Source organism: Oncorhynchus keta, chromosome 30, assembly GCF_023373465.1.
Source record: "Oncorhynchus keta strain PuntledgeMale-10-30-2019 chromosome 30, Oket_V2, whole genome shotgun sequence".
Taxonomy (NCBI): Eukaryota; Metazoa; Chordata; class Actinopteri; order Salmoniformes; family Salmonidae; genus Oncorhynchus; species Oncorhynchus keta.
Genome location: NC_068450.1, coordinates 17185130 through 17197629, shown reverse-complemented (window position 1 = coordinate 17197629; position 12500 = coordinate 17185130). Strand labels below are relative to the sequence as shown.

The following is a 12500-nucleotide window of genomic DNA, read 5'->3' as shown; positions in this document are numbered from 1 at the left end:
TGGGTAAGAGAGAGAGGGAGGGTGAACGAGGGGGGAAGATAGAAGGGGAGGGAGAGAGGGAGAGAGGGGGAGGGAGAGAGAAAGATAGAAGGGGAGGGAGAGAGGGAGAGAGAGGGGAGAGAAAGATAAAAAGGGGAGGGGGAGAGAGAGGAGGGAGAGAGAAAGCTAGAAGGGGAGGGAGAGAGGGGGGAGAGAGAGGAGGGAGAGAGAAAGCTAGAAGGGGAGGGAGAGAGGGGGAGAGAGAAAGCTAGAAGGGGAGGGAGAGAGGGGGAGAGAAAGATAAAAAGGGGAGGGGGAGAGAGAGGAGGGAGAGAGAGAGACATCTCCTTCAACACTGGTGTAATGAGTTAGGAGAGAGAAAGAGGGGAGAGAGTGAGAGGGGTAGGAAGAGAGAGGGGGGAGAGAGTATACAAACTTTTACATTTAACATTTACATTTAAGTCATTTAGCAGACGCTCTTATCCAGAGCGACTTACAAATTGGTGCATTCACCTTATGACATCCAGTGGAACAGCCACTTTACAATAGTGCATCTAAATCTTTTAAGGGGGGGGGTGAGAAGGATTACTTTATCCTATCCTAGGTATTCCTTAAAGAGGTGGGGTTTCAGGTGTCTCCGGAAGGTGGTGATTGACTCCGCTGTCCTGGCGTCGTGAGGGAGTTTGTTCCACCATTGGGGGCCAGAGCAGCGAACAGTTTTGACTGGGCTGAGCGGGAACTGTACTTCCTCAGTGGTAGGGAGGCGAGCAGGCCAGAGGTGGATGAACGCAGTGCCCTTGTTTGGGTGTAGGGCCTGATCAGAGCCTGGAGGTACTGAGGTGCCGTTCCCCTCACAGCTCCGTAGGCAAGCACCATGGTCTTGTAGCGGATGCGAGCTTCAACTGGAAGCCAGTGGAGAGAGCGGAGGAGCGGGGTGACGTGAGAGAACTTGGGAAGGTTGAACACCAGACGGGCTGCGGCGTTCTGGATGAGTTGTAGGGGTTTAATGGCACAGGCAGGGAGCCCAGCCAACAGCGAGTTGCAGTAATCCAGACGGGAGATGACAAGTGCCTGGATTAGGACCTGCGCCGCTTCCTGTGTGAGGCAGGGTCGTACTCTGCGGATGTTGTAGAGCATGAACCTACAGGAACGGGCCACCGCCTTGATGTTAGTTGAGAACGACAGGGTGTTGTCCAGGGTCACGCCAAGGTTCTTAGCGCTCTGGGAGGAGGACACAATGGAGTTGTCAACCGTGATGGCGAGATCATGGAACGGGCAGTCCTTCCCGGGAGGAAGAGCAGCTCCGTCTTGCCGAGGTTCAGCTTGAGGTGGTGATCCGTCATCCACACTGATATGTCTGCCAGACATGCAGAGATGCGATTCACCACCTGGTCATCAGAAGGGGAAAGGAGAAGATTAATTGTGTGTCGTCTGCATAGCAATGATAGGAGAGACCATGTGAGGTTATGACAGATCCAAGTGACTTGGTGTATAGCGAGAATAGGAGAGGGCCTAGAACAGAGCCCTGGGGACACCAGTGGTGAGAGCGCGTGGTGAGGAGACAGATTCTCGCCACGCCACCTGGTAGGAGCGACCTGTCAGGTAGGACACAATCCAAGCGTGGGCCGCGCCGGAGATGCCCAACTCGGAGAGGGTGGAGAGGAGGATCTGATGGTTCACAGTATCGAAGGCAGCCGATAGGTCTAGAAGGATGAGAGCAGAGGAGAGAGAGTTAGCTTTAGCAGTGCGGAGCGCCTCCGTGATACAGAGAAGAGCAGTCTCAGTTGAATGACTAGCCTTGAAACCTGACTGATTTGGATCAAGAAGGTCATTCTGAGAGAGATAGCGGGAGAGGTGGCCAAGGACGGCACGTTCAAGAGTTTTGGAGAGAAAAGAAAGAAGGGATACTGGTCTGTAGTTGTTGACATCGGAAGGATCGAGTGTAGGTTTTTTCAGAATGGGTGCAACTCTCGCTCTCTTGAAGACGGAAGGGACGTAGCCAGCGGTCAGGGATGAGTTGATGAGCGAGGTGAGGTAAGGGAGAAGGTCTCCGGAAATGGTCTGGAGAAGAGAGGAGGGGATAGGGTCAAGCGGGCAGGTTGTTGGGCGGCCGGCCGTCACAAGACGCAAGATTTCATCTGGAGAGAGAGGGGAGAAAGAGGTCAGAGCACAGGGTAGGGCAGTGTGAGCAGAACCAGCGGTGTCGTTTGACTTAGCAAACGAGGATCGGATGTCGTCGACCTTCTTTTCAAAATGGTTGACGAAGTCATCTGCAGAGAGGAGGAGGGGGAGGGGAGGAGGATTCAGGAGGGAGGAGAATGTGGCAAAGAGCTTCCTAGGGTTAGAGGCAGATGCTTGGAATTTAGAGTGGTAGAAAGTGGCTTTAGCAGCAGAGACAGAGGAGGAAAATGTAGAGAGGAGGGAGTGAAAGGATGCCAGGTCCGCAGGGAGGCGAGTTTTCCTCCATTTCCGCTCAGCTGCCCGGAGCCCTGTTCTGTGAGCTCGCAATGAGTCGTCGAGCCACGGAGCGGGAGGGGAGGACCGAGCCGGCCTGGAGGATAGGGGACGTAGAGAGTCAAAGGATGCAGAAAGAGGAGGGTTGAGGAGGCAGAATCGGGAGATAGGTTGGAGAAGGTTTGAGCAGAGGGAAGAGATGATAGGATGGAAGAGGAGAGAGTAGCGGGGGAGAGAGAGCGAAGGTTGGGACGGCGCGATACCATCCGAGTAGGGGCAGTGTGGGAAGTGTTGGATGAGAGCGAGAGGGAAAAGGATACAAGGTAGTGGTCGGACGGAGACTTGGAGGGGAGTTGCAATGAGGTTAGTGGAAGAACAGCATCTAGTAAAGATGAGGTCGAGCGTATTGCCTGCCTTGTGAGTAGGGGGAAGGTGAGAGGGTGAGGTCAAAAGAGGAGAGGAGTGGAAAGAAGGAGGCAGAGAGGAATGAGTCAAAGGTAGACGTGGGGAGGTTAAAGTCGCCCAGAACTGTGAGAGGTGAGCCGTCCTCAGGAAAGGAGCTTATCAAGGCATCAAGCTCATTGATGAACTCTCCGAGGAACCTGGAGGGCGATAAATGATAAGGATGTTAAGCTTGAAAGGGCTGGTAACTGTGACAGCATGGAATTCAAAGGAGGCGATAGACAGATGGGTAAGGGGCGAAAGAGAGAATGACCACTTGGGAGAGATGAGGATCCCGGCGCCACCACCCCGCTGACCAGAAGCTCTCAAGTGCGAGAACACGTGGGCGGACGAAGAGAGAGCAGTAGGAGTAGCAGTGTTATCTGTGGTGATCCATGTTTCCGTCAGTGCCAAGAAGTCGAGGGACTGGAGGGAGGCATAGGCTGAGATGAACTCTGCCTTGTTGGCCGCAGATCGGCAGTTCCAGAGGCTACCGGAGACCTGGAACTCCACGTGGGTCGTGCGCGCTGGGACCACCAGATTAGGGTGGCCGCGGCCACGCGGTGTGGAGCGTTTGTATGGTCTGTGCAGAGAGGAGAGAACAGGGATAGACAGACACATAGTTGACAGGCTACAGAAGAGGCTACGCTAATGCAAGGAGATTGGAATGACAAGTGGACTACACGTCTCGAATGTTCAGAAAGTTAAGCTTACGTAGCAAGAATCTTATTGACTAAAATGATTAAAATGATACAGTACTGCTGAAGTAGGCTAGCTGGCAGTGGCTGCGTTGTTGACTTTGTAGGCTAGCTGGCAGTGGCTGCGTTGTTGACACTACACTAATCAAGTCGTTCCGTTGAGTGTAATAGTTTCTACAGTGCTGCTATTCGGGGGCTAGCTGGCTAGCTAGCAGTGTTGATTACGTTACGTTGCGTTAAAAGAACGACAATAGCTGGCTAGCTAACCTAGAAAATCGCTCAAGACTACACAATTATCTTTGATACAAAGACGGCTATGTAGCTAGCTATGTAGCTAGCTACGATCAAACAAATCAAACCATTGTGCTGTAATGAAATGAAATGAAAATGTGATACTACCTGTGGAGCGAAGCGGAATGCGACCGGGTTGTTGAGTGCGGAAGTTCTATTCGGTAGACGTTGGCTAGCTGTTGGCTAGCTAGCAGTGTCTCCTACGTTAAGGACGACAAATAGCTGGCTAGCTAACCTCGGTAAATTAAGATAATCACTCTAAACTACACAATTATCTTGGATACGAAGACAGCAAAGACAACTATGTAGCTAGCTAACACTACACTAATCAAGTCGTTCAGTTGAGTGTAATAGTTTCTACAGTGCTGCTATTCGGTAGACGGTGGATGTTTGCTAGCTGGCTAGCTGCTGGGCAGATAGCAGTGTAGACTACGTTAGGACGACGAAATACGATAATTACGCAATTATCTTTGATACAAAGACGGCTATGTAGCTAGCTAAGAAGAAATTGCTAAGATTAGACAAATCAAACCGTTGTACTATAATGAAATGTAATGAAATGTAATGAAAAGTTATACTACCTGCGGACCGAAGTGCGGATGCGACCGCTCGCTCCAACAGTCATATTTAACAGATTACCCCACTCAAGCGCAGCAGTTTTACTTTCACCCAATCCTACTCTCACGATTAGCCTGCCAGCTCCTGTGGAGAGAGTGGGGGAAGGACGGAGGGGAGAGTAGGTTTGAGTTAGGTAAGGCATCGTGCTTAGAGAGGGAAGTGGAGAGAGGGAGAGAGGTGGAGACAGAGAGAGGGAGAGAGGGAAGTAGAGAGAGAGAGAGAGGTGGAGACAGAAAGAGGGAGAGAGGGAAGTGGAGAGAGGGAGAGAGGTGGAGACAGAAGGAGGGAGAGAGGGAAGTAGAGAGAGGGAGAGAGGTGGAGACAGAAAGAGGGAGAGAGGGATGTAGAGAGAGGGAGAGAGGTGGAGACAGAAGGAGGGAGAGAGGGAGAGAGGTGGAGACAGAAGGAGGGAGAGAGGGAAGTAGAGAGAGGGAGAGAGGTGGAGACAGAAAGAGGGAGAGAGGGAAGTGGAGAGAGGGAGAGGGGTGGAGACAGAAGGAGGGGAGAGGGAAGTAGAGAGAGGGAGAGAGGTGGAGACAGAAAGAGAGAGAGGGGCTGTAGAGAGAGGGAGAGAGGTGGAGACAGAAGGAGGGAGAGAGGAAAGTAGAGAGAGGGAGAGAGGTGGAGACAGAGAGAGGGAGAGAGGGAAGTAGAGAGAGAGAGAGAGGTGGAGACAGAAAGAGGGAGAGAGGGAAGTGGAGAGAGGGAGAGAGGTGGAGACAGAAGGAGGGAGAGAGGGAAGTAGAGAGAGGGAGAGAGGTGGAGACAGAAAGAGGGAGAGAGGGAAGTGGAGAGAGGGAGAGAGGGAAGTGGAGAGAGGGAGAGAGGTGGAGACAGAGAGAGGGAGAGAGGGAAGTAGAGAGAGGGAGAGAGGTGGAGACAGAAGGAGGGAGAGAGGGAAGTGGAGAGAGGGAGAGAGGTGGAGACAGAAGGAGGGAGAGAGGGAAGTAGAGAGAGGGAGAGAGGTGGAGACAGAAAGAGGGAGAGAGGGATGTAGAGAGAGGGAGAGAGGTGGAGACAGAAGGAGGGAGAGAGGGAGAGAGGTGGAGACAGAAGGAGGGAGAGAGGGAAGTAGAGAGAGGGAGAGAGGTGGAGACAGAAAGAGGGAGAGAGGGAAGTGGAGAGAGGGAGAGGGGTGGAGACAGAAGGAGGGGGAGAGGGAAGTAGAGAGAGGGAGAGAGGTGGAGACAGAAAGAGAGAGAGAGGGCTGTAGAGAGAGGGAGAGAGGTGGAGACAGAAGGAGGGAGAGAGGAAAGTAGAGAGAGGGAGAGAGGTGGAGACAGAAGGAGGGAGAGAGGGAAGTAGAGAGAGGGAGAGAGGTGGAGACAGAAGGAGGGAGAGAGGGAAGTAGAGAGAGGGAGAGAGGTGGAGACAGAAAGAGGGAGAGAGGGAAGTGGAGAGAGGGAGAGAGGTGGAGACAGAAGGAGGGAGAGAGGGAAGTAGAGAGAGGGAGAGAGGTGGAGACAGAAAGAGGGAGAGAGGGAAGTGGAGAGAGGGAGAGAGGTGGAGACAGAAGGAGGGAGAGAGGGAAGTAGAGAGAGGGAGAGAGGTGGAGACAGAAAGAGGGAGAGAGGGAAGTAGAGAGAGGGAGAGAGGTGGAGACAGAAGGAGGGAGATAGGGAATGGGAGAGAGGGAGAGAGGTGGAGACAGAAGGAGGGAGAGAGGTGGAGACAGAAGGAGGGAGAGAGGGAAGTAGAGAGAGGGAGAGAGGGAAGTAGAGAGGGGAGAGAGGTGGAGACAGAAAGAGGGAGAGAGGGAAGTGGAGAGAGGGAGAGAGGGAAGTAGAGAGAGGGAGAGAGGTGGAGACAGAAAGAGGGAGAGAGGGAAGTGGAGAGAGGGAGAGAGGTGGAGACAGTGAGAGGGAGAGAGGGAAGTAGAGAGAGGGAGAGAGGTGGAGACAGTGAGAGGGAGAGAGGGAAGTAGAGAGAGGGAGAGAGGTGGAGACAGAAGGAGGGAGATAGGGAATGGGAGAGAGGGAGAGAGGTGGAGACAGAAGGAGGGAGAGAGGGAAGTGGAGAGAGGTGGAGACAGAAGGAGGGAGAGAGGGAAGTGGAGAGAGGGAGAGAGGAGGAGACAGAGAGAGGTAAGTGGAGAGAATGAGAGGGATGGAGAGAGAAAGGGAGGGAAGAAGAGAGAAAGAGAGGGATGGAGAGAGAAAGGGAGGGCTGGAGAGAGTGAAAACCTCCTCAGTGCTCTTATCTAAACCTGTTCACCACACACAAGTCACTTAGACATGGGTAGAGTGCTGAAAACACACACACAACCAAAACCCACACACACACAACCAAAACACACACACAGAGCAAATAATGTGGAGAGGAACACATGCACCTGAATAAAGTATTGATGAACCTGGGGATCAGAGCAAAGGAGAAACACACAGAACTGAAGGAGGAGAGGAGAAGTGGATAGAGGGAGGACATAAGAGAAGGAGGAGGGGAGAGAAGGAGGAGAGGAGAGGAGAGAGAGGAGAGGAGAGGAGAGGAGAGGAGAGGAGAGGAGAGGAGAGGAGAGGAGAGGAGAAGAGAGGAGAGGAGGAGATAGGATAGAGGAAGAGGAGGAGAGAGGATAGAGGGAGAGGATGAGAGAGCGAGAGGGGGAGAGGAGGAGAGAGGAGAAGAGACAGAAGTGTCAAGACAGATGGAAGAAGGGTAAGAGCGGAGAGAGAGAATTTTAGAGGAGGAGCAGCAATAGAGAAACATGATATAGACAGAATGGATGGATTGTATTTCCTGTAAAAGGAACAGTGAGCGGTTTATGAGTCTCCTGTAACAATATGAAATATTATTTTTTGGTGTTGTTGAAATGAAGACTACAGGCTTGAGTTTGACACCTATCACCTCTCTCTATTCTACCATTACAGACTCGGTACAGGAGTGTCCCCGTAATTGTCATGGCAACGGAGAGTGTGTGTCTGGTGTGTGTCACTGCTTTCCTGGGTTCCATGGCATGGACTGCTCCAAAGGTAGACACAGACAGACAGACACACACACACAAACTCACACAAACACACATACACCTGTGTAGTGACAGTACTGTGATGCATGGCGGTTTAGAGCCAACATGTCTCTTAGTTCACCTGGGGAAGAAGACTGTTCACTGATTAATAGTTTAGTTACCTCTCTGTGTAATTACACAGACACACACACATGACCATCAGACATACTGTTATTTACTCTGTTTTGACCCTCAGACATACTGTTATTTACTCTGTTGTGACCATCAGACATTCTGTTATTTACTCTGTTGTGACCCTCAGACATCCTGTTATTTACTCTGTTGTGACCCTCAGACATTCTGTTATTTACTCTGTTGTGACCCTCAGACATCCTGTTATTTACTCTGTTGTGACCCTCAGACATACTGTTATTTACTCTGTTGTGACCCTCAGACATTCTGTTATTTACTCTGTTTTGACCCTCAGACATCCTGTTATTTACTCTGTTGTGACCCTCAGACATACTGTTATTTACTCTGTTGTGACCCTCAGACATTCTGTTATTTACTCTGTTTTGACCCTCAGACATCCTGTTATTTACTCTGTTGTGACCCTCAGACATTCTGTTATTTACTCTGTTGTGACCCTCAGACATCCTGTTATTTACTCTGTTGTGACCCTCAGACATACTGTTATTTACTCTGTTGTGACCCTCAGACATTCTGTTATTTACTCTGTTTTGACCCTCAGACATACTGTTATTTACTCTGTTGTGACCCTCAGACATTCTGTTATTTACTCTGTTTTGACCCTCAGACATTCTGTTATTTACTCTGTTGTGACCCTCAGACATCCTGATATTTACTCTGTTGTGACCCTCAGACATTCTGTTATTTACTCTGTTTTGACCCTCAGACATCCTGTTATTTACTCTGTTGTGACCCTCAGACATTCTGTTATTTACTATGTTGTGACCATCAGACATCCTGTTATTTACTCTGTTGTGACCCTCAGACATTCTGTTATTTACTCTGTTGTGACCCTCAGACATACTGTTATTTACTCTGTTGTGACCCTCAGACATACTGTTATTTACTCTGTTGTGACCCTCAGACATTCTGTTATTTACTCTGTTTTGACCCTCAGACATACTGTTATTTACTCTGTTGTGACCCTCAGATATTCTGTTATTTACTCTGTTTTGACCCTCAGACATTCTGTTATTTACTCTGTTGTGACCCTCAGACATCCTGTTATTTACTCTGTTGTGACCCTCAGATGTTCTGTTATTTACTCTGTTTTGACCCTCAGACATCCTGTTATTTACTCTGTTGTGACCCTCAGACATTCTGTTATTTACTCTGTTGTGACCATCAGACATACTGTTATTTACTCTGTTGTGACCCTCAGACATTCTGTTATTTACTCTGTTTTGACCCTCAGACATACTGTTATTTACTCTGTTGTGACCCTCAGACATTCTGTTATTTACTCTGTTTTGACCCTCAGACATTGTTATTTACTCTGTTTTGACCCTCAGACATACTGTTATTTACTCTGTTGTGACCCTCAGACATCCTGTTATTTACTCTGTTGTGAACCTCAGACGTTCTGTTATTTACTCTGTTTTGACCCTTAGACATCCTGTTATTTACTCTGTTGTGACCCTCAGACATTCTGTTATTTACTCTGTTGTGACCCTCAGACATCCTGTTATTTACTCTGTTGTGACCCTCAGACATACTGTTATTTACTCTGTTGTGACCCTCAGACATTCTGTTATTTACTCTGTTTTGACCCTCAGACATACTGTTATTTACTCTGTTGTGACCCTCAGACATTCTGTTATTTACTCTGTTTTGACCCTCAGACATTCTGTTATTTACTCTGTTGTGACCCTCAGACATCCTGTTATTTACTCTGTTGTGACCCTCAGACGTTCTGTTATTTACTCTGTTTTGACCCTCAGACATCCTGTTATTTACTCTGTTGTGACCCTCAGACATTCTGTTATTTACTCTGTTGTGACCATCAGACATACTGTTATTTACTCTGTTGTGACCCTCAGACATTCTGTTATTTACTCTGTTTTGACCCTCAGACATACTGTTATTTACTCTGTTGTGACCCTCAGACATTCTGTTATTTACTCTGTTGTGACCCTCAGACATTCTGTTATTTACTCTGTTTTGACCCTCAGACATACTGTTATTTACTCTGTTGTGACCCTCAGACATCCTGTTATTTACTCTGTTGTGACCCTCAGACGTTCTGTTATTTACTCTGTTTTGACCCTCAGACATCCTGTTATTTACTCTGTTGTGACCCTCAGACATTCTGTTATTTACTCTGTTGTGACCATCAGACATACTGTTATTTACTCTGTTGTGACCCTCAGACATTCTGTTATTTACTCTGTTGTGACCATCAGACATACTGTTATTTACTCTGTTGTGACCATCAGACATACTGTTGTTTACTCTGTTGTGACCATCAGACATACTGTTCTCTGACCACTGTATACCTTTTTCCCCTCTCTCTCTCTGTCTCTCTCTCTCTCTCTCTCTCTCTCTCTCTCTCTCTCCTCTCCCTCTCTCTCTCCCTCTCCTCTTCCTCTCTCTCTCCCTCTCTCTCTCTCTCTCTCTCTCTCTCCAGAGGCGTGTCCAGTTCTCTGTAGTGGTAATGGTCAGTATGATAAGGGATCCTGTATCTGCTACAGTGGATGGAAAGGAGCAGAGTGTGCCGTCCCCACCACACACTGCATTGACCCTCTCTGTAGTGGACATGGGACTTGTACTGGCGGGAACTGTGTCTGCTCCCTGGGGTACAAGGGAGACAACTGTGCCAAAGGTGAGGAGAGGGTGTGTGTGTTTGGGGGTGGCTGGGTTTGTGGGTGGGTAGGCTGGTGGATGTGTGTTTGAGGAGGGGTATTGGATGTGTGTAAGTGTAGCACACCTCACACACACACACACACACACACACACACACACACACACACACACACACACACACACACACACACACACACACACACACACACACACACACACACACACACACACACACACACACACACACACACACACACACAGCAGCCTCCCAGTCCCAGCTCGTCATAGCGTCCTCTGCCTCCCCAGTGGTCCTGTTGTGTTTCTCTATATACAGATGAGGGTGGAGGAGCAGCCAGGCACCTCACACCTGTGATCAAAGGATTACATCTGTTCTATTCATCCTCTTAAGATGGATCAGCATGCTACACATTAAGAGAAAGGGGTGGGAGAGAAAGACAGAGAGAGGGAGGGGAGAGGGAGAGAGGGAGAGGGAGAGAGAGAGAGGGGAGAGGGAGAGAAAGAGAGGGCAAGGGATAGAGAAAAGGAGAGCGAGAAAGAGAGAGGGAGAGAGAGGGAGAGAGAGAGAGAGGGAGAGAGAGAGGAAGAGAGAGAGGAAGAGAGAGAGAGAGAGAGAGAGAGAGATGGACAAAGATAGAGAAAGAGGGACAGACTACAGGTGGAGTGAAGATGCGAGCAAAATGTCATAGTAGAGAAGAAAAGAGGTAGAGGGATGATAAGAGAGAGAGAGAATGAGAGAGGGAGGTGACAGATATAGGCAGAGGGATGATGAGAGAGAGAGAAGGAGAGAGGGAGGTGACAGATAGAGGCAGAGGGATGATAAGAGAGAGAGAAGGAGAGAGGGAGGTGACAGATAGAGGCAGAGGGATGATGAGAGAGAGAGAAGGAGAGAGGGAGGTGACAGATAGAGGCAGAGGGATGATAAGAGAGAGAGAAGGAGAGAGGGAGGTGACAGATAGAGGCAGAGGGATGATAAGAGAGAGAGAAGGAGAGAGGGAAGTGACAGATAGAGGCAGAGGGATGATGAGAAGGAGAGAGGGAAGTGACAGATAGAGGCAGAGGGATGATGAGAAGGAGAGAGGGAAGTGACAGATAGAGGCAGAGGGATGATGAGAAGGAGAGAGGGAGGTGACAGATAGAGGCAGAGGGATGATGAGAAGGAGAGAGGGAAGTGACAGATAGAGGCAGAGGGATGATGAGAAGGAGAGAGGGAAGTGACAGATAGAGGCAGAGGGATGATGAGAAGGAGAGAGGGAAGTGACAGATAGAGGCAGAGGGATGATAAGAGAGAGAGAAGGAGAGATGGAGGTGACAGATAGAGGCAGAGAGATGATAAGAGAGAGAGAAGGAGAGAGGGAGGTGACAGATAGAGGCAGAGGGATGATGAGAAGGAGAGAGGGAAGTGACAGATAGAGGCAGAGGGATGATGAGAAGGAGAGAGGGAAGTGACAGATAGAGGCAGAGGGATGATGAGAAGGAGAGAGGGAAGTGACAGATAGAGGCAGAGGGATGATGAGAAGGAGAGAGGGAGGTGACAGATAGAGGCAGAGGGATGATGAGAAGGAGAGAGGGAAGTGACAGATAGAGGCAGAGGGATGATGAGAGAGAGAGAAGGAGAGAGGGAGGTGACAGATAGAGGCAGACGGATGATAAGAGAGAGAGAAGGAGAGAGGGAAGTGACAGATAGAGGCAGAGGGATGATAAGAGAGAGAGAAAGAGAGAGGGAGGTGACAGATAGAGGCAGAGGGATGATAAGAGAGAGAGAAAGAGAGAGGGAGGTGACAGATAGAGGCAGAGGGATGATGAGAAGGAGAGAAGGAGAGAGGGACGTGACAGATAGAGGCAGAGGGATGATGAGAAGGAGAGAAGGAGAGAGGGAAGTGACAGATAGAGGCAGAGGGATGATAAGAGAGATAGAAGGAGAGAGGGAAGTGACAGATAGAGGCAGAGGGATGATAAGAGAGAGAGAAGGAGAGAGGGAGGTGACAGATAGAGGCAGAGGGATGATGAGAAGGAGAGAGGGAAGTGACAGATAGAGGCAGAGGGATGATGAGAAGGAGAGAGGGAGGTGACAGATAGAGGCAGAGGGATGATGAGAAGGAGAGAGGGAAGTGACAGATAGAGGCAGAGGGATGATGAGAAGGAGAGAGGGAAGTGACAGATAGAGGCAGAGGGATGATGAGAAGGAGAGAGGGAAGTGACAGATAGAGGCAAGCTACAGAGGAGGGTAG

The 12500-nt window shown here is 49.6% G+C and overlaps 1 protein-coding gene across 1 annotated transcript in view; it reads left to right on the top strand.

The window, feature by feature from the left end:
* LOC118374651 (teneurin-2-like) overlaps window positions 1–12500 on the top strand; it is a 450055-nt gene that overhangs the window by 351025 nt on the left and 86530 nt on the right. The window contains exons 8-10 of the mRNA XM_052487936.1: window positions 1–3; window positions 7346–7447; window positions 10076–10270. The exon at window positions 1–3 is cut by the window's left edge and continues 193 nt beyond it. Coding sequence (XP_052343896.1) covers window positions 1–3; window positions 7346–7447; window positions 10076–10270 — 300 coding nt within the window. The remainder of the gene's footprint in view (window positions 4–7345; window positions 7448–10075; window positions 10271–12500) is intronic.